The sequence below is a fragment of the Rhodofomes roseus genome, assembly GCF_022264815.1.
Source record: "Rhodofomes roseus strain CIRM-BRFM 1785 chromosome Unknown C8Q71scaffold_48, whole genome shotgun sequence".
NCBI classification, from domain to species: domain Eukaryota; kingdom Fungi; phylum Basidiomycota; class Agaricomycetes; order Polyporales; family Fomitopsidaceae; genus Rhodofomes; species Rhodofomes roseus.
Genome location: NW_025953004.1, coordinates 24,461 through 44,667, shown reverse-complemented (window position 1 = coordinate 44,667; position 20,207 = coordinate 24,461). Strand labels below are relative to the sequence as shown.

General features: G+C 59.6%; 7 protein-coding genes across 7 annotated transcripts; 5 read left to right on the top strand and 2 right to left on the bottom strand.

Moving 5' to 3' along the window:
- Positions 1-89: 89 nt before the first annotated feature.
- On the top strand, positions 90-3,081 carry C8Q71DRAFT_912175 (N-anthranilate isomerase). The gene is made up of 3 exons (XM_047929178.1): positions 90-275; positions 296-631; positions 681-3,081. The coding sequence occupies exons 2-3, from the start codon at positions 315-317 to the stop codon at positions 2,836-2,838; spliced, it is 2,475 nt and encodes an 824-aa protein (XP_047772387.1). The 5' UTR covers positions 90-275; positions 296-314; the 3' UTR covers positions 2,839-3,081.
- Positions 3,082-3,312: 231 nt separating this feature from the next.
- Positions 3,313-5,047, top strand: C8Q71DRAFT_456905 (triacylglycerol lipase). The gene is made up of 2 exons (XM_047918656.1): positions 3,313-4,149; positions 4,208-5,047. Exons 1-2 carry the CDS (start codon positions 3,344-3,346, stop codon positions 4,878-4,880), a joined length of 1,479 nt encoding a protein of 492 aa, XP_047772386.1. The 5' UTR covers positions 3,313-3,343; the 3' UTR covers positions 4,881-5,047.
- Positions 5,048-5,781: 734 nt separating this feature from the next.
- On the top strand, positions 5,782-6,868 carry C8Q71DRAFT_792671 (uncharacterized protein). The gene is made up of 4 exons (XM_047925426.1): positions 5,782-5,803; positions 5,864-6,318; positions 6,426-6,563; positions 6,623-6,868. Exons 2-4 carry the CDS (start codon positions 5,865-5,867, stop codon positions 6,736-6,738), a joined length of 708 nt encoding a protein of 235 aa, XP_047772385.1. The 5' UTR covers positions 5,782-5,803; position 5,864; the 3' UTR covers positions 6,739-6,868.
- C8Q71DRAFT_792669 (uncharacterized protein) lies at positions 6,869-8,321 on the bottom strand. Its single transcript, XM_047925425.1, has 5 exons — positions 7,715-8,321; positions 7,532-7,654; positions 7,345-7,481; positions 7,200-7,290; positions 6,869-7,144 (listed from the first exon to the last, which is right to left on the bottom strand). Exons 1-5 carry the CDS (start codon positions 7,980-7,982, stop codon positions 6,912-6,914), a joined length of 852 nt encoding a protein of 283 aa, XP_047772384.1. The 5' UTR covers positions 7,983-8,321; the 3' UTR covers positions 6,869-6,911.
- Positions 8,322-8,787: 466 nt separating this feature from the next.
- Positions 8,788-11,682, top strand: C8Q71DRAFT_851942 (FAD/NAD(P)-binding domain-containing protein; the record flags this gene model as incomplete). The annotated part of the gene is made up of 10 exons (XM_047926777.1): positions 8,788-9,129; positions 9,184-9,293; positions 9,341-9,437; positions 9,485-9,527; positions 9,664-10,093; positions 10,153-10,280; positions 10,331-10,723; positions 10,793-10,946; positions 11,005-11,117; positions 11,177-11,682. Exons 1-10 carry the CDS (start codon positions 9,019-9,021, stop codon positions 11,680-11,682), a joined length of 2,085 nt encoding a protein of 694 aa, XP_047772383.1. The 5' UTR covers positions 8,788-9,018.
- Positions 11,683-11,824: 142 nt separating this feature from the next.
- Positions 11,825-15,140, bottom strand: C8Q71DRAFT_456705 (phospholipid:diacylglycerol acyltransferase). Its single transcript, XM_047918655.1, has 19 exons — positions 14,907-15,140; positions 14,763-14,817; positions 14,409-14,701; positions 14,135-14,355; positions 13,936-14,082; positions 13,830-13,881; positions 13,767-13,775; positions 13,698-13,702; positions 13,555-13,609; positions 13,460-13,501; positions 13,404-13,409; positions 13,281-13,353; positions 13,149-13,228; positions 12,911-13,102; positions 12,746-12,849; positions 12,639-12,699; positions 12,567-12,577; positions 12,209-12,503; positions 11,825-12,153 (listed from the first exon to the last, which is right to left on the bottom strand). The coding sequence occupies exons 1-19, from the start codon at positions 15,042-15,044 to the stop codon at positions 11,968-11,970; spliced, it is 2,025 nt and encodes a 674-aa protein (XP_047772382.1). The 5' UTR covers positions 15,045-15,140; the 3' UTR covers positions 11,825-11,967.
- Positions 15,141-15,263: 123 nt separating this feature from the next.
- On the top strand, positions 15,264-19,734 carry C8Q71DRAFT_863743 (uncharacterized protein; the record flags this gene model as incomplete). The annotated part of the gene is made up of 9 exons (XM_047928223.1): positions 15,264-16,506; positions 16,560-17,644; positions 17,697-18,056; positions 18,114-18,245; positions 18,298-18,376; positions 18,431-18,572; positions 18,638-19,205; positions 19,266-19,549; positions 19,605-19,734. The coding sequence occupies 9 exons, from the start codon at positions 15,264-15,266 to the stop codon at positions 19,732-19,734; spliced, it is 4,023 nt and encodes a 1,340-aa protein (XP_047772381.1).
- Positions 19,735-20,207: the final 473 nt, after the last annotated feature.

Below are 20,207 nucleotides of genomic sequence, written 5' to 3'. Positions count from 1 at the left end.
CATGCGAGCTGATGGACCGCAGGTGGCTGACTCGTTACTGAGATGTCCGTGGAGGAACTGGTAGTGCGATCGCGGCGTTTGGGCTCTGCGGACGGTGTCAGCCGATCTGATCGATGCCGATCAAAGAGCCGGTGGACGCGGGTGGCTGAGGGAGGCCCTGTGGCAGGGTTAGGGTTGGGCGCCTGTCGGAGTCAGTCTGCCACGGCAACTCGCTCTCAGCCTCCATTCTCTGCTACACAGCGGACACAGCGGACGCTCTTATACCACGCCCGCCGCTCACCCGCCCCGCCCGCCGCTCACCCGCCCCGCCCGCCATGCCCCTCCCCGACGACCTCACCGCGCCCATCGACGTCCTCCTCATCGACAACTTCGACTCCTTCACCTGGAACCTCTACCAGGCCCTCTCCATCCTCGGCGCACAGGTCACCGTCGTCCGCAACGACGCCATCGCCCCCGACGACCTCCCCGCCCTCCACATCAACGCCCTCATCGTCTCCCCCGGCCCCGGCCACCCCTCCACCGACTCGGGCATCTCCCGCGATGCCATCCGCTACTTCACCGGCAAGGTCCCCATCCTCGGTGTCTGCATGGGCCTCCAGTGCCTAGTCGATGCGTATGGCGGCCAAGTATCGTCAGTCACTCCGTCACCCGTTTGCGCCCATCGCTGACCACCCATCCAGATACGCAGGCGAGATCGTGCACGGCAAGGTCTCCCACGTCCGCCACGACGGCCGCGGCATCTTCAAGGCCGTCCCCCAGTCCATCAAGTGCACCCGCTACCACTCCCTCAGCGCCGGCGCGCCCTCCCTCCCCGACTGCCTCGCCGTCACCGCCACCACCCAGGAGAGCGGCGTCATCATGGGCGTCCGCCACCGCGAGTACACCATGGAGGCCGTCCAGTACCACCCAGAGAGCATCCTCTCAGAGTCTGGCGACGACCTCCTCCGCAACTTTCTCAAACTCAAGGGCGGTCGCTGGGACGCGGAGGAGAACAAGCAGTTTGGCGTCGTCGGCGAGGGCAAGGATGGGTTGAACGGCAGCGCACAGGCGAACGGCCAGGCGCACGCTGGTCCGTCCAAGGCCGTCAACGGCCCTGGCAAGGCCCCCACCATCCTCGAGCGCATCTACGCACAGCGCATGCGCGACGTAGAGGCCGCAAAGGCCACACCCGGCACATCCCCCGCCGACCTCGACGCCCTGCTCGCCATGTCGCTCGCGCCGCCCCTCACGTCCTTCGTCGACGCCCTCCGCCGCGCACGCCGCAAGCCCGCCCTCATGGCCGAGATCAAGCGTGCGTCCCCGTCCAAGGGCAGCATCGCCCCGAACGCAAACGCAGCGCAGCAGGCCCTCACCTACGCCCTCGCCGGCGCGTCCGTCATCTCCGTCCTCACGGAGCCGACGTGGTTCAAGGGCAGCCTCCTCGACATGCGCCTCGCCCGGCAGGCCGTCGACGCGCTCGCGGAACGCCCCGCCATCCTCCGCAAGGACTTCATCTTCGACGAGTACCAGATCGCAGAGGCCCGCCTCCACGGCGCGGACACCGTCCTGCTCATCGTCGCCATGCTCGCCGAGCCGCGCCTCCGCGCGCTCTACGCGTACGCGAAGACGCTCGGGATGGAGCCGCTCGTGGAGGTGAACAACGCCGCGGAGATGGGCGTCGCGCTCGCGCTCGGCGCGCGCGTCGTCGGCGTGAACAACCGCAACCTCCACGACTTCAACGTCGACATGGCCACGACGAGCCGCCTCGCCGAGATGGTCGCCGGCGCGGAGGTCGTGCTCTGCGCGCTCAGCGGCATCGCCGGCCCCGACGACGTCCGCACGTACCTCGGCCAGGGCGTCGGCGCCGTCCTCGTCGGCGAGAGCCTCATGCGCGCCAAGGACACCCGCGCGTTCATCCGCACCCTCCTCGACTGGCCCGCCGCGCCGCCGCCCGCGGACGGCGGGAAGGGCAAGGAGAAGGCGGGCGACGCGCCGCTCGTGAAGATCTGCGGGATCCGCACCGAAGACGAGGCGCTCAGCGCGATGGAGGCCGGCGCGGACATGCTCGGGCTCATGTTCGTGCCCTCGAGCAAGCGCGCGGTGTCGCTCGCGCAGGCGCAGGCGATCTCCGTCTCCGTGCACGCCTCGCGCTTCGCCCGCCCCGTCCGCTCGTCCAGCCCCCCGCTCTCGCCCGCCCCCGCCACGCCGTCCTCGCTGACGACCAACTTTGCGGGCAGGATCGCGCAGGCGGAGGCGTGGGCGGGCGCGGAGATGGAGCGCGTGCCGTGGTTCGCGGCGCACGCCAAGGCGACGCGCGACGCGCTCGCGCCGCAGGACTCGCCGAACCGCCCGCTGCTCGTCGGCGTGTTCCAGGACGCGCCGCTGGAGAAGATCGTGCGCGCGGTCGAGGTCGCGCACCTGGACATGGTGCAGCTCCACGGGCGCGAGCCCGCGGAGTGGGCGAGGTTCCTGCCCGTGCCCGTCGTGCGCGTGGTGCATGTCGGGGAGCGCGGCTTGGACGCGATCGCGGAGGTCACGAGGCCGGGGCTGAACCAGTTTGTGCTGCTGGACGCGGTGCGCCCCGGCGGCGACGGGCTCAGCGGCGGCGGCGGGGTGACGCTGGACTGGGACATCGCGCGGGAGGTGGTGGAGCGCGGCGAGGCGCCTGGCGTGAAGGGCGCGGATGGGAGGATGCCGATCATCCTCGCCGGGGGCCTCACGCCGGAGAACGTCAGGGAGGCGGTGGAGACGGTCCACCCGTGGGCTATTGACGTGAGCGGCGGCGTGGAGTCGAGCACTAGGCGGGGCAAGGATATGGCCAAGGTGCGGGCCTTTATCAAGGCTGCCAAGGGCTGGTGAGGAGGGTGATCTGTAGGCTCGCTGCTGTGACCAAAATGCGCTGTATTTATGGGGCTTCGTGTACATAGGCTTGACAACTAATCTGTCTGCGCTGGAATGCTCTGTTACCTAGTTTTGCTGGTAGTAGCAAGGTGCATCCTAGGTTGAGACGTTTCGCGGTGCGGCCAACGGTAAAGATGACATTCTATTGGCGAGGACTCGAGGACTCGTCACCGCAAGAAGTGGCTGAGTACTGAAGCCTTCATCGAATGCGTACGGACATAACTGAGTAGCTCCAGAGTTCCCTCTCCTGCATCTACTTTCGTCGGCACTCGTCCATTCCAAGCCTATCGTGTCCGGGTCTGTCTGCGACGACCGTTTGTAGGTACTTACCCATTATATGAGGGACGACGTTGAAACGTTGAGGACCCACCGATCAGAATCACATGCACGGCGAGTGACGAGATGGGCGCCTGTGGGAGTCGGTCGTCGTCGCGCGGTCACCGTCTCTCACTCGCTCGGGACCATGCCGCACATCCCGCTCATTGGCCGCCTCACCGGGCGCGAGTATACCGCCATCCTCTTCGGCTCCGTTTTTGTTGCCCTCGAGACCGTCCTTACGTTCGTCATCGCATTCCTCCCTACATCCGTCATCCAATGGTTCTACAACCACTCGCGCACTCTCTGGCACGCCATCGTCGGCCCACCCACCCCTCCCTCTCCCCACAAAGCACTGGCAGAAAACATCCGACGCGCGCCTGACTTTGAACGACTCTGCGAAATCTTTGGCTACACGCACGAGGAGCACGTCGTCATGACCAAAGACGGCTACTTGCTTGGCCTCCACAGACTGCCCTTCCGTCGGGGGGAAGACACTGGGAGGCGGGGATACAGCACCGGCAAGCCTGTAGTGTACCTCCATCACGGCCTCCTCATGAACAGCGAGGTCTGGGTCTGCCTCACCGACCCGGCCCGGAGTATCGCCTTCACACTTGTCGAGCTCGGCTTCGATGTATGGCTGGGAAATAATCGCGGGAACAAGTACTCCAAGAAGAGCATCCACCACAACCCAAACAGCACCAAGTTCTGGAACTACAGTATCGACGACTTTGCCTGGCATGACATCCCGGATTCCATTGAATACATCCTGGACGTGACGAAGGAGCCGAGTCTCAGCTACGTTGGCTTCAGTCAGGGTACTGCGCAGGCCTTTGCAGCGCTGAGCATTCATCCGCAGTTGAATGACAAGGTCAATGTCTTTATTGCGCTCGCACCGGCCATGAGTCCACCTGGCCTTCACGCGTCGATCGTGGACGGGCTTATGAAGGCCTCGTGAGTTCCAGATCAACATCGTGTATGGCACGTTCTAATATGTCACTTCCGCTATCAGTCCCACCCTGCTGTTCCTCATCTTTGGCCGCAGAGCAATTCTGTCCTCGGCCCCCGCCTGGCAATCCCTCCTCTATCCACCCGTCTTCAGCGCCGTCATCAACCACTCCCTGCGCTTCCTCTTCGGCTGGCAATCCCACAACATCTCCCCCCTCCAGAAGTCCGCCGCGTACGCGCACCTCTACTCCTTCTCGTCCGTCAAGGCCGTCGTGCACTGGTTCCAGATCATGCGCAACGCAAAGTTCCAGATGTACGACGACGACGTGCAGAAGGTCATCCGCGTGTCGGGCACCGCCGCAGGGCGCCACCGCCCGAGCGGCGTCACGAGCTCCTCCCCCGCGCGGTTCCCGACGAGGAACATCGTCACGCCGATCGTGCTCCTCTACGGCGACTCGGACTCGCTCGTCGACATGGACGTGATGCTGAGGCAGCTGCCCGGGCATACGACTGCGCGCAGGCTGCATGGCTACGAGCACTTGGATATCATCTGGGGCGAGGAGGTCGATCGGGACGTCAACCCGTATGTGGTGGAGGCGCTGCGCAGCCATGCGGTCCGTCCTGAGAGGATCATGAGCGAGGCGAAGCTCAACGGCGTGCGTTCGCTCGATGGTGCTCTCGAGTCTCCGGACACTGTATCGGAGACGGCCTCGATGTACGGGGTCGAGGAGAGGTAGTAAAGCATGCATATACCTTGTCGACGTCTATTACTTACCCTATACTGCACGTAATGCACATGTTGTACGCTCTTTGTGTCTGGAGGTAGACAACACATACAGGGCGATGATTTGTGTTGATCCGCGATGGTCTGGCCATCGGTCGTGTTGGAGACGACAGTATGTTGGCACCGGCCCGCTGGTCAGCCTAAAGCAGTACGGTACGTAAGGCTATACTGCATCGCGGTTGTTCGTTGGAATTGCTGAAGCCGCACTGGCGTATCCTAGTTTCAGTGAACGGCGCGATGCACAGGTCATCGCTATATCAAGAGCCGACCTACTTACCAGTACATCTCAACTCCGCTGCCGTCAACAACGTATGAACAGCGTCACACATCAGTGCAATACCGTCATTTATACTGTAAAAGCCAGCGCAACTTGAATGAGCCTGGGTACGTGTCCTTGGACTAAGCCAGTGCAAATGGTGTGTTGAGCATGTTGTGACAGAGTGGTACCATATACGGTATATGAGCCGCCATACGCCCCCCCCCCGTAAGAGCTTGCTCCGGGCCAGGGAAAGCTCAAGATGTCTCTAAAAGACTGACCTGGACTCAGCTTCGGACATGCTGGATCCGGATCTATGTCGAAATCATATTCAAGAATGGAGGCGTCTCGCTCCCAACTCTCAAATCTGAGGCACTGAGAGACCGTTCACCCTGCAATGTCATGCCTTCCTCTGCGTCAAAACCAAATGCAAACCGCGAACATCGCCTTTTCTCTTCCTTTTCAGGGAACAAGCGTAATAAGGCCTTCCGTGTTTACTTGCCGGACGTGAGACGACGGAAGCCTGCCCACATGATTCTGAAGGCAGAGGACATCATGAGCATAATGATGGCCAGGACCAAATCCAACATGTACAAAGCTCGATGATCGTGGAAAACTTGGTACATACGCAACTACAAGCCTTGCTATCAGCTTCGCCCTCATATTCCTATCTTACATAGGATGGCAGCACGCACGATTCCCAACTTGAAAACACCGATGCTGAATACGATCGCAGACTTCCATTCTTTCCGCGCACGGCGCGCAGCACTGCGCGAGATGTGGGCTGGCAAGTGTTTGGTCCAAGTTGTCTCGCTCTTCCGACAAAAGTTCAGAGTGCAGCACTGGCGGGCGCCGCAGCTCATGAGGCAGTCCAAGTCAGTGCACGGTCGGTTTGGATATCCAACACAGTCCGAGAGACAGGCGCGGAGTTACCTCTCGCAACCTCCCCTGGACATCATCAGCGAAACTCTTTGCTGCGCCCCTTGCACAACAAGCCTTGCCTCAGGGACAGATTACCTCCCAGATTGCGAACCGCGCCGAGTCCCCGTATCCGTTACGCTCACGATCACCGGTCGTCGATGCTCCGGCAAGTCCTACAGTTCGAGCAAAGGAGCATTTTATGATTCGCGTGAAGGTGAACCTATCATTGCAGTTTCCTAAGACACGGTCCACCCGCACTTTACCTTGACTTTAGTTTCTTCTATTGCGATCATTGACGTAGCTGATGTGGATTGCTATTAGCTGCACTATCAAGGCGTGGTTCGAGGAATGGCGCTGCCATCAGACCTGACTTGGGAGGATTTCGAACGCGCTGTTCTCGCAAAATCTGGCAATACACCCTCTGGACTGGACATGGAGTTCGAGGACGACGGGGAGCGCGTGGGTACAATGGGGGAAACGGAGAGCGTTGTGCAGGAGCTGACTGACCGTATTTCCAGGTCGGTTTGCGCGATCAGTCAGACTGCGAATTCGCTTTGATGACCCCGCGCGCACACGTGGGACAAGGCGGGATCGAAGGAAAGCTGCGAATCTGGTGCTCCGATCGACCCAGTGAGCGCGCGACGCTGTACTGTCCTGAGGCGAGACTCCGTTTAGCGGTAGCGGTGTCTCCCGCACCGATACGATACTCTTTGGACCTCATTTCGATCGAATTCATGCTGTGCCTTGATAGTACCATTAAGTTATAATTTATATTAGCATCGCCACGAACAGGACGTCTCTCAAGCCTCAAGGCCCTGGCTCCGGCAAGTCCACCACGCCCTCGGTGCGCGTGAGGCTGGGCCCGTAGATCAGGACGCTATGCGCCTGATTCCAGTCAACGATCTTGTCGAAGTTCCGGCAGCGGTGCTGCGTGCTGAAGTCCGGCCAGGGCGTGCGGTGGTTCCCGACCCAGTTGAAGGTGATGAGCCCGACGTCGGCTGTGCACATGAGGCTCTGCCGCAACAGCTCGATGCAGTGGTCTAAGGGGCAGCGGTCAGCGGGTGATCCGGGGGTGGCGGGTGGCGAAGCACGTACCTAGGTGCACGCGGTGGAAGTCGGGGTCCTTCTGGTAGCTGTCGTCGAGTGGTGCGTAGTAGTCCCAGTAGGTGGCCTTGCGGAGCATGTTCTGTGGCCTCAGATGTGAGATTCATCCGTATGAGCCGTATGGTACGTGACGTACCAGACAGTGCATGTGATGCGCGATCTCGATGGTCGCGAAGTAGCCCCCTCCGTCTTCCTCGTGGTACTTGGCAAGGGACGGCGTCGACTCCTTCCCGATCTTCGCAAGGTCGTCTTCGGACAGACGCAGTGGTCGGACTGGCGAGGGGAGTGAGCTGGCCGGACGGGTTCCGAGTGAAATGACTCACGGCCGCTGATTCTGTCCCATGCAGCGTCGAGCTCCGGAGTGGGAGACCCGCGGAACTCGGATGGGTGACGGAGAGAGCCGTTGAAGACCACGTCGTTGTACTCCACTGCTTGTATTGCAGGAGCTAGTGTGCATACGTTCCAACTTGTGAGTACGTCCCTTGGTCCTCAGAATCAACACCTACAGTATGCAGACAGTCGCTCCGCGCACTGTGTCTCCGAGACGTGGAGAGACCGATAAAAGAGCACAAGAGAAGCGCAGAAGAACGTCAGACCGACTAGGGTCGGCCAGTAGCGGCGAAGTGTAGTCTGCTGGGCGTTCGGTTCGCTGTGGCTTGGAACTGGCGCTGCATGGCTGTCGCAGGGAAAGGGCGACGTCGGGTCGAAGTCCTCGTCCTTGTAGTTCGAGTCGACACTCGGCATGCGGGCATAACGCACTTCGGATCCTGGCATCGTTAGGGGACACGCGAGAAATGTGCGAGCTGGCGATATTCAGTAGGAAGGGAACTAAGCAGTAGCGGTCAGGGCGTACCAACTGGCACTCGCGGGCCAGAGGTATTTGAGGGGCGAATTGATGCTATCCAGTGCGACTAGGGCAGTACAATCCCAGGCTGCCAACTGGGGATGTTGAAAGCGCGCCGAAACTTCCAACATCTGGACGTGCTTGACAGCCAACTGACGGATGGACCCTTGTTACATTTGTTGCTGTGTTGCGGAGTAGTACAGATACGGGGCGTCATATTGGGAGTAATCATATTGCTAACTAGACCTCGAAGCGAAAGTGGTTCAGGTGTAAACGAGATCGAGATCTAGGAGCACAGCCACCCCCGCAACTTGAAGAACGCACGGTGCCCTCGACGGTTCAAGTTGACGCGCACATGGGCCCATCGCATCCTCCGCCAGATAACCTGCCAACACCATGATGTTAGTCGCCCAGTCGAGTCGACTGTGTACCCAGGTCCCAGACTAGTGCGCGACTACCGCTAGCTCATCGATTCCCACTGACCTCGCAGCTGGCATCGCTAGTACGCAAATCCAAACCTCTACGGAAGCGCCTCTATGGTGCGGTAATATTGGGATGGCTTTGCTCGGTCGAGTGCGGTGCTCTGGGAGCAGGCTCTCCTCTGGGTATGATAAGTAGTCAGTACCGTGTCGGATCGAATGACCGGAGACGCGGTCACGTGGGTGGGACACAGTGAGTGACAGCTTCTGCCTCCGTGTAGCCCTGGCTGGGTCGAGGGGGCGGCCTGCTCGTCGTCGGCCGCGTCGCCCGCCGCTGCCCGGCACCGCCACCGCGCCCGACGACGACGCATACACCCGCCCACCCTGCACGGATACACCGAGCGGCAATGGGACCCCTTTCTCGAGTGATGACAGGTGACGAGCGAGGGCGACAGTCGCTGTCTTTCTCGTCCTTCCTCTTCGCTCGTCCTCGTCGCGAGCACCACCATCGTGATGGCGGTATGCACTCTGCAGCCCGTGCGTTCCGATGGGAAGCCCACTCTCTTCACACCCCACCAGTCCCCTTATAACCAGCTCCCTCCCCCGCCTGCTCTGCTCCCTTGCTGCCCTCGCTATGCCATCCCTCCAAATCCCCAAAGTATGTCCCCTATCTTTCCTGCTGCCCATGACATCAAACTGACACCGCCTGTAGAAAGCACAAGTGCTCGTCGTCGGCGGTGGCCCCGCCGGTAGCTACACTGCCGCAGCCCTTGCTCGAGAAGGCATCGACGTCGTCCTACTCGAGATGTCTCGCTTTCCACGGTCTGTGCTCCCTGGGCTCCTAGAACCCGTTGCTGAGGAAACGTCAGATACCATATTGGAGAGTCTCTCATTCCCTCTGTCCGGCATTACCTGCGCTTCATCGACGCAGAGGACCTCGTCGCCAGCCATGGTTTTGCTACCAAGGTCCGTATCTACGACAGACTGGCGGTGTCTGCTCATTCCCACCGTAGCCTGGCTCTGCCATCAAGTTCAATCAGTATATGCACGAAGGATGTGAGTCTCGGTTGTCTCGACGCCCTGTCCATGATCCTCTCGAACCCGCTTGAGCTGCGCCATTCCGTTAGCACTACGCTCCGACGTATCCCCTCGCATAGCGTCAGCTGACGCATCTTTCCCTTTCTCTCTACAGACACGGATTTTGTTGCTCTCGGTGCCGACAACGCTGCATGGAACGTCGTCCGCGCTGAATTCGACCATCTACTCCTGCAACACGCCGCCGCCTCCGGGGCACGCGTCTTCGAGCAAATCCGCGTCACTGAGCTCCTCTTCGACCAGTCTCCCAAGGCTGTATCTACTTCCCCTGGCCGCTCGAGTTCGTTCAGGCCATCGCTCAGCCGAAAGGTGTCTGCGGGTAGTTCGAGCCTGAGGGCAGTAGCCGAGGAGTACGCGATCGAAGACAACTTGGATGCGAAAGCCGCTATGGAGCCCGGTGATGAAGAGGTCGCAAGCCTGGGGCGTCCGATCAAGGCGGTGTATGAGACGGCAAACGGAGGCAGAGGCGAGATCGAATTCGACTACTTGGTCGACGCAAGTGGGCGCGCGGGGGTGATGAGTACGAAGTGCGAATATGCATGTCATCTTCGGCGTGAGTAGTGCTGACGACGTACTGGTCATCCAGATACCTAAAGAATCGTAGGGTGAACGAGAGCCTCAAGAACGTCGCCGTGTGGGGCTACTGGCGCGGCACCGGCATGTACGGTAAGGGGACCACGCGAGAGAACGCGCCCTACTTCGAGGCACTCAGCGGTGCGCTGCGTCTTTCCCTCTACGCGCACTGACCTGACCGGCGCGCGCAGACGAGTCCGGCTGGGCATGGTTCATCCCCCTGCACAACGGGCTCACTTCCGTCGGCGTCGTCATGGCACAAAAGCAGCTCGGCCTGCGCTCGCGCGCGTCCTCCGCCGCGTCCTCCTCTCCGTCCGCGTCCTCCCCCGGCCCCGCGCACGCCCGCCCGCGCTCGACGTCGAGTCTGTCCACGCGCACGGCGTCCGCGCTCGCAGAGCGCTACCGCGGCTTCTTGCCGCTCGCGCCGGGCGTGCTCGCGCTGATTGGCGAGGGCGAGCTCGTGGATGTCGCGGGCGAGGGCATAGGCGGGGAGCAGGGCGAGGCGGTGAAGAGCGCGAGCGACTATAGCTACCATGCGGATGTGTATGCGGGCGAGGGGTGGAGGCTCGTCGGGGATGCGGGAGGTGCGTTGTTGCTTTGGCTGGGTCCGTCTTGGGGCGGTGGGCTGACTCGGACGTGGGGGTCTGGGACAGCGTTCATAGACCCATTCTTCTCGTCGGGCGTGCATCTGGCGATGACGGGCGCGTTGAGTGCGGCTGCGTCGATATGTGCGAGCGTGCGGGGGGACTGCGCGGAGGTCGAGGCGGCGAGGTGGCATAGCAATCGCGTGGCAGTTTCGTACACCAGGTTCGTCGCTCGCTTGACTCGGGGTGTCTGGACTGCGTGCTGACTGACGTGCGCGTAGGTTCCTCGTCGTGGTCCTCAGCGCGTACAAGCAGATCCGCTCGCAGTCCGCGAACGTCCTGGGCGACGTCTCCGAGGACAACTTCGACAAGGCCTTTGCCTTCCTCCGACCCGGTGCGCTCGTCTCCCACCCCGCACACATCCCGCTCATACACTGATGCACGCCTCCGCAGTCATCCAGGGCGGCGCAGAGATGGGCACGCGTCTCTCCGAGGACGAGCTCCAGCAGGCCCTCGACTTCTGCGTGCACCTCTTCGACCCGACGACGCCCGAGCAGCACGAGAGCGTCCGCCGCACGCTCGCGGGGCTCTCTTCCTCCTCTTCCTCCTCCGCCGCCGACGTGGAGGATAGGCCCGAGGCGCTCCTCGATGTCCGCGCGCCGATCGTCGACCCGTCGAGGCTGGAGAAGCTGCTCCGCTTCCGACTCAGGCGCAGGTCCGAGTCTGCGGATGCGAAGTTGGGGGGCGCGACGACGGGCGGGGAGAAGACGGCGACCGCGACGGCGGAGGACGCGGAGGTGCGGATGGTGCTGGAGAAGGTGAACGCGCGGCGGGTGATCTATTCGGAGCATGGGAACGCTCTGAACAACTTGGAGGAGGAGGCGGTGGACGGGTTCGTGGTCAGGCTCGAGAGGGGGGAGTTGGGGCTGAGGCGGGCCGCTGGGAAGGGCGAGGTCTGAGGACGTCGATAGTTGCTCGGAATTATGGACTGGACGTTCGTATCGGGGAACCGTGGATGGTATTAGCAGGTCTAGAAGTAGTAGGGAAACCTACTTTGTTCGCCCTCAGACTAGCATCACAGCAACGACACTAGGGTGGCGGGAATCCGAGCGAGCATGCATCATGACAAGGGCCAGACTGGCGGTCATTGTATTGCATGGTCTATTATAGGCATGGTTGTAATACGTGTATCATGACAGGACTTCTATGTAGTCTGTGGAATCGGGATCCGAATAAACATACTGTCAGTCCCACTGTATGCGCTTTGCATAGTCGCGGATCTTCGAGACAAACGCATCGTGGATCTGGTCGCCTGCACCAGTGGCTACTCGGAGAATGATCTCGTTCAGCGCAGTCGACCCGAGGATGTCGACGTGGTCGCCTGTCGTCCCACCGCCTCTCGGGATAGTCGGCGATGGCTCATGAGGGAGCTGTCACGCGTCATGAGCTGAGTCGATATCACATCATCGCAACGAGACAGCGCACCTCAACTGTGACCACCTTCATACCGGCGGGGTTCCACCGCTTCCGCTTCCAGCCCTCCACGCACATCGCGCCCAGGCTCAGAAGGTTCACCGTCCCGTCGCCCTCGCCGCGCCGCACGCCGTTCACGACCGGGGGCGACGTACCCTCGTCGGTGTATTCGGCGTCGATCTGGCTTTTGCGGAGGAGGGGGAGGTCGAGGGGCGTGCGGGGCGTCATGCAGTCTGAGACGTTGGCGCACTGCGCGTCGATGACGTCCGCTTGGACCTCGTCGTGTTCGAAGCCTTCGCGGGTGTACCTGGAGGAGCGAGCGGGTCGGGTCTGTTAGTGGAATGTAGTGCTTAGTGGTTGCGGGACGAACCAGTATGATCGCTAATTTGAGAAACACGGCGAGTGGTGAGATGTAGTAGAGATCGTGTAACTGAAGACCCACCTCCGTGTCCTTGCCATGGCCGTAGACACAGTAGATCTTCGTCGTAGGCGCGTTTGGCAGCCTACAAATGTCAGCGTAGGCAAGGGACGAAAGCCGCTGCGACATACTGAATTTCCAAAGGGTTGGTCCACTTCCGGTGATCGAAGTTATTCCGCTTTAACTGTTCTTCGTCCCGCTCAATCCCAAATGAATAGTTGGACTCGATCATTTTCTGCAGCAACCAGCTATTGAGTCCCGCTGAACACGGACAATATATTGACCACGGAACACACCTGGAACTGAGTCGGAGTCCGTTCCAGGATCCATGTACTAGCTTCCGAGGCGGTCATGTTCCGCAGCCGGGAGCCTGCGCCTTCGGTTTTGAGGACCGATTCGCGGAAGAGGATGAGCTCGCCGTGGCTCCACGCGGCGTCAGACCTATCGTCCGGGGCGAATGTCGCGTTTCCCCAGACAGCTTCGCCACCCTGAGAAATGTGAGAATAGAGCGTATCGAAGAGGAGAGTGTCTTGCCTTCATCCACATGCTGGCGCTGCCTGCCCAGCTACGGAACAATGTCTGGCGTTCTTTACGGGAGAAGAACCGTTCGAGAACTATTTGATGTTCTGTGAGTACGTATCGGCGCGAAGCGGTGAAGAGTTGTACCATATGCTCCAGCAGGATGGACTTGAACGGTATCTTTCATCTCTCCTGAAAGGAAAGCCGACATGGCTTTGACCTTCATATTCGTCATTGTCATGTCGGCTGCAGTGACGCATGCAAACGTACTACACCCTTTTATCCGTGATCAGCTGACGTCTTTTGACATCCGAGTGACTACGTACCAAGTGAGTGCCGGCAATGGTAACGAGCGCTTCAATATTGTCCTATAGGATACAGATAGTATCGCATAAGAGGTGCAAGACGGACAAATGCGCACCTCGACCCATGTAGGACCGCCATTGCCATGTTCAGGCGATTCAACCCACTTGAAACTATGTCGTTGACATACGTAAACACGATGAGCAACGTTGAATGACCAGGTCAGTGTACAGCTCGGGAAGTCGCGCCCAGACAACATACAAGTACTGGAGCAATGGTCAGCAACGCGTGAATTATTCTTGGCAGGCCGAAGAAGCTGATACCACTTACCAGCATAACCTGAGGCAAGCAAAGTCAGTCCTGCGGCGTAGTGATCGGTGAATCAGATCGCACAGTGCTACCCATCGAGTGTGCGGCGAGGACGACGCGTCTTCCTTCGCCTATGCTGACAAGTCGACATCAGGCGCACGAGGAAGAGATGAGAGACATCAGTGGGTACCGGAAAGCCTCTATCGTCATCTTAAGCTTGGTGAAGTAGCTATCACGCTCTTCCAGATTCCAATAGGATAAGCGCCAATCGTAGGGCGCGAGGTGCAGGTTGTTCGTATCGTAGTTCACAACAGCTAGATTTTCCACGATCTTTGACCTTGAATATATGTGAGTTGACTAGTACCACGCTGCACCCACATGGTACGCACCAAAGCCAGTAGCCCTGGACGAAACTGCTCGCGGCGTCGATACCTTCGGCAGCTCTTACCTTGGCACCGGGCGGATCGAGCCCAGTCACGGGATCGAGCATGAGGGCTGCCATCCACTTCTCTTTGTTGAACACCACTTGCTGAAGCATTGAGAAGCCGCCCCACAGCTTCTGCCGGAAGAAAGGCCTGTACTCTGGAGTCGTCGACCAGGACTCGAGTCCCTGCGGCAGGCGGGGTGGGCTTCGTAGGTTCAACCAATTGATCAGCCACTCACGGTCGAGATTATGCCGGGAATTAGTACAATGGGGTGCTTGGCGGTGAGGCCCTCCTCTGCGACCTTCTCTCCGACGGTGAACTCGAGACCATTCGTGTTCAGCTTCCAAGGTTCGGGTACGTTGCTCCACAGTCTACGCCACTCCGTCTCGAAGCGAGTGAGGTCTATCTGGAGCTCAATCTGGGGCATCTGGGGGAGACTGAAGTCGTATGAGTCAAAGAGGAGGGCTAGGTGAGTTTGCAGATCGGTGAAGTCGGAGGGCTGGATGAGAGAAAAGCCCAGCAAAACGCCCACTGTTAACGGGTATCAAGGTAGGTGAGGACGCAGACAGCGATATTCGCGGGCGTTACTCACAGATGACACCCAGCGGGAAGATAAACCGGCGCGTCGCGAACCAATGCCGACCCTTCTACGGGAATGATGAGACTAAGTATCCAGTCGGGGCATAGAAGGGTGCGCTCTGCTGTAGTGCACGGGGGCAGGTGCATGCTAACACACCTGTTTGCGCTTGAGGTCGTCGACCTTGTGCGCGAGCTCTTGCTTCAGATGGCGTACTTCGTTGAGCTCATGCTCACGGTCGCTCGTGGTCGCGGACTCGTCGTCGGCGTGCGCATTGGCTCGCTTGCGCAAAGCCATGGCGGCGTCGTTGCGGTCGTGTGGGCGGGCGTTGTCGCTGGGAGGGGCGACGAGCAGCACGTCATGGCAGGGGATACGCGATCACGTGCCCAGTCGCGAGAGTTGAAGAGGAGGATTCCCACGGCGAGTCGAACCGCGGTGGCGTTGTTGCGATCATCCCGCCGGCCACTCTCTTCCTCCCCACCACCGTCCCCGCCGTCCTCCTCGCCGCCTCACACGATGAGCTCGGGCCTCCCGCTGCGCGACCGCCTGCAAAGCAACTCGCCGGACCCGCCTGGGCAAGGCAACCCTTGGGTCGGCCGGCCGACCACCCCGCTCCGCATCGCCAAGCGCGACTCGCCCCAGGGTGCTGGCCTCGCCCGCCGCCAGTCTTCCAGCTACAAGGCATTGCGCACCAACAATCTTGTCTCCAAGTCTCCCTTCAGATCTCAGCTCCCCACGCCAGCCAAGTCGACACCCTCTAGACCGTCGGCCGTTCGACAATCTGCTGGGCTCTCTCCGTCACCACGCAAAGTGAGTGGCGAGAAACGTCCGCGCCCTCACTCCATGGTTGCAACCGAGAACGAGCATCCACTCGGTTTCAAGCGTCGCCAGTCCCGGGCCTTCCAGGGCCTACTCGAGAAGGAACCCGTCACCAAGAGCCCCTTCAAGATTATCCCGCCCGACGTTGATCTAGACGACGCGCTACCTCCTCCCCCACCTCCGAAGCTGACGCGGATCCCTGTTGCGACTGCGTCTCCGGGTCGGTCATCCCTCGTCTCTAAGCGTCTCCATGGCCCGCGCATCGTCGGAAACGGTTCGCTCAGCCGCCGTCAGCGCCGCAAGACCGTCACTTTCGACGAGCACTGCGATGTACTCGAGTTTTCCGTCGAAGAGCACGAGATCGACGAGAATGCCATTTCCACCGATGAGGAGTCCGGCGACGAACAGGCGGACGAGCCACAGATAGTCGAGCTCCGTCCTGCGCTCGATGCGCCTTTTCCAACCGACGAAAGCTTCGATAGCTCACACACCGGAAACGACAGTATCACAGGGCTCGTTGAAACCCTTCTGCAAGACACCGACGAACCTCATACTCCACCTCGCCGCGAAAGCTCGCTGCCTCCCGATATCGAGACAGAAGACGGCGTTCCCTATGGGCGCACACATCATGCAGAGAGGCTGGGTGCCGCATACCACCCCACCCCTGCGTACGACGCTTCCTCAGACACAGACCAACGAGACTTCTCAGTATCCACCCCGCCTCCGTCGACTATCACCCAAACCAACACTGGCCCAGGCTCACGCAGTATCAGTGGCACACCAGAGCGTCTCGACGTGAGTGAGGTCGACGAGGATGTGCGCATGCTTCCGCCCTCTCCTTCTCCCGCCAAACGACCAAGCCAGGTCTCGCCTGTCCCCAGTGAGCAAGTTTTGGTACCGAGGTTCTCATTGGAGCATTTGCGCCAAAGTGCGACGACGGGTAGGTGCCACACCGATTCGAGGCAATCGTGCGCTCACTTCTATGTATCAAAGCCACCTTACGAGAAGACCCTTTCAACGTGCCGCATATCAAAGATGAGCAGGTGCCCCCTGAAATCTCGTTTGTTTCTGGCGGCTCTGACGAGTGTATGGATCCCGCCAACTTGTCTATCGGACAGTCCGAGGTCTCACTCGATGGCCTTGATCGCGAACATGCCTCGCGTGAGGAGGAAGCCACTGACGACGAAGAGCTCCTGCCACCTCAACCTCCCTTCTTCCATATGAAACAGGAAGATGGTATCGTCTCTTCGCGCAGTTCGACACCCCTGGAACGCAGTGATTCGCACGTATCCACCGTTCCCGACTTCAACTTTACGTCGCCTGTCGATATGATGCGGTCAAGTTCGCCGCGTCGCGAGATCCATATGCCCAAGGCGATACGACCGGGAGACTCGCTCACTCCCGAGAGGATCATGTCCTCACCTAGATCATCACCTAGAGCATCTCCGGCAAGCGGCTCTAACATCATTAGGCCAACCTCGCAAGGCATGAGCATCGATGAGACGACGCGCCGTCATTCTCTGCGTGAGCAACCCGATGCCGGCAATGCGGATAGCCTAGAGGGGGATAGGAACGACATCGCCGCAGCGTCTGTGGACGTACACATGGACGAGGATCGCCGTAGTGTTGCTAGCACGGTCAGCGACCACAGCACCCGGTCGCCGCCGCCTCCTATGAGCCGGGAGAAGAACTACACTTATGACGGAGTTATGTCCGTTGACCCGAACCCGCAGCCGATCGACCCGCCGCGCCCTAGTATCCTCGCGCGCGCACACAGCGACGTGGAGGACAAGTCGATGTTCCAGGGTATCCAGATGGACTTCGACCACAGCGCGTTCGGTTTCGGTCAGGAGGACATGTTCGGCAGAACAGGTTCGACATCCAGCAGGGGCGACGTCCATTTGGGCGATGTGAGCGCCCTGGACAGGCTTATGGAGAATGTCGCGCATGGGCTCCCCGGAAGCGCGGGAGGCTCTGCGCTCCGCGACCTCCAGGCTGAGGGCAATGCCCAAGGCCCGCTTACTTTCCGCCACGAAACTGTGGACGAGGAAACGGGCGAACCTGCTCAGGCCTCGCCAGTACGTACATATTATTTGCGAATGTGCGTAGCACTGACATGTCTTCCCTTAGACTCCAACAGGCGTGATCAACGCTCCGCCTGCCCCGCCTCCCAAGGAGGCCATACGCGCGCGGGAGCAGCTGATCATGGCCAAGAAGCGCGAGGCTAAGCGGAGAGACGATCTCGCGTCTCTGGGTCATTCCACTCCCAGTGCCGTGCAGGCCATGCGCGCAGGGCGCCCGAGCAGGCGCAGGAGCATGAGCACGGGAGATGCGGAGGATTTGCTCACTCGGACGCCGGCAGCTCAGCGTCGCGCTGCCGCACTGAAATCTGAGGGTCTGCTTGATGTTTTGGACATCGACCAGGAGGACGATCCGCTTGCAGACAGTATCGATCGTGAGCTGCGCAAGCTGGAAGATCCTGCTAAGAGCGTGCGTCAGATATTTTCATAAAGAGTTTCGATGGCGGTGTGCTAATGATCTGTACAGAAGTATCACATTCGTCAGCATCAGGAGACCATCTACGCAAGTTCCGATGCGGAACAGGTCTCCCATGTAGGCACTGCGGGCGACGTCAACGGGGGAAAGGCCTGGAGAATCGTGAAGCGGCCCTCCGACATGGTAAGAGCTCGAGTCATGTGGCGTAGTGATGTACCAACGTGGATCGTGGCAGAACGAGTACGCAAGACAAATCAAGGAACTGCGTGCTCAAGACAAGTCAGGCAAGGCGCACGGCAAGGTGTTCGTCAAAGGTGTGTAGTCCTTTGCATCGCTCATCGCTCTTTTCGTTGAGTATCCTTCGACAGTATGCGGATTGAAGGGACTACAGGTCCCTCTGCCGCGGGAGCCCACCATCATCACGTGTACGCTGAACAACGGCATCCACTTCGTCACCACTCCTGAATGCCGCTTCAGTAAGGACTGTCGTATCGAGCAAGAATTTGAGCTGTGAGTGGAGTGCTTCCTTGCAAGCTGCCAATACTGATGGACTGTTCCCCCTTGCTGACTGTCAGAATTGAGCACAGCAAGCTCGAATTCACGCTTACGATAAAAGTTCGTCGGGACCCACACATAGCGGCGCAGTGCAAGGCCAACATCCCGCCGCCGCTACCCACTCCTTCCGCTGCCCCTCGCGCCAACCCGCCTGCCTCCAAAGGCGGGGTGCTGAACTTCTTCCGCTCTTCGTCACCGAAGAAACAGCCCGCCAAACCAGTGCCTGCGCCTGCAGTGCGTGTTCCCGAGTTCAAGTTCGTTGACAACCTCGCCCGCTACCTCAAATCCGACGGTACACTCGCTCGGGCCTTCATTTCATTCCGTGACATCGCACATCGGTGTGACGCGACGATATTCGACTCGCCATACCCTCTGATCGGGCAGCGCCTCGAATCAAGAACAGTGACGAAGACCGTCCAGGTGGGCGAAATCGTTTTGCAGATCTTCCGGCTGCCAGCGCTGCCCGGCATTCCGCCCAATCAGCTCCCGCAAAGCTTAGACGAGTGCATACGAGGTTTGCGTCATACAGTTTGGCACAAACAGACATATTTTGAGGGCACGTTGACGCAGTGTGGAGGCGACTGTACGGTAAGCTGATCCTAGTCGATGCGTCGAGCACCTGCTGACCGAGTGTCGTTACCGTTCTAGTCATGGCGGCGGCGGCACCTGAGGCTTGTCGGTGCTAACTTGGTTGCATACAACGACGTAACGAAGAAGGTCACGGCAACTATCGATTTACGGAAAGCTGTGGCAGTGGAAGACGACGATGCTGCGCGGAACGCTCTCAGCCCGCAGTCAGGGGTGAGCAGCCGTAGTCGACATGTCGATGAACTCGACATCCCGTACGGTGTGGAGCGGTCGTTCCGTCTTGTCTTCCTGCACGATCAGGAGATTACATTCTTCGCTGATACGGAGGAAGAGAAGACTAGATGGTGAGTGTTCTGTACGCGATGGTGTGCACAGACTTCTGAACGAGCAGTTACACAGGGTTGAGGTACTGCGACTTATAGTGGGACGAGTACCGCAGAATCCTCTGTGGGCGGAGATGCTGTGGCAAAGACAGCAAGATGCCGCAAAGCGCAGCAACGGACACGGTGATCTTGCACCGCATCGTTGAGATATCTCGTGTCTGCTTATGTGAATGTTCGACCTTCAGTGTGTTTTGTGTTATTAAGATCCACTCGCTGTCTATGTGTGCCGTTATGGTTATGTAGCACTTCACGTTGATATGAAGCATATGGAGTTATGCAAGACATGTAAGATGCCCTAATGTAGTCCAGACACCCTGCATCACACAAACCCCACTGCCTGCAGAGTATGGCAAAGTAAAATGACAGGCTGAAGATGTCTGGACTGTATCACAGTGCATAGCTTTTGATTGTAAGTATGTAAACCGAGCATGCCCAAAAATCTAGATATACTGTGATCTGAGATTGCATCCCTTCCCATTGTCTTTATGCTCTGTCCTTGTCTATGCTCAGGATCAACAGGAGAAAGATGTTGGGACAACACAACCAGTTGGGGCTGTGCATGCAGGCTATGAGGTTGGGTGGGCCCAGTGTTAGCCTGGATGGACATGGAGGCAAGAGT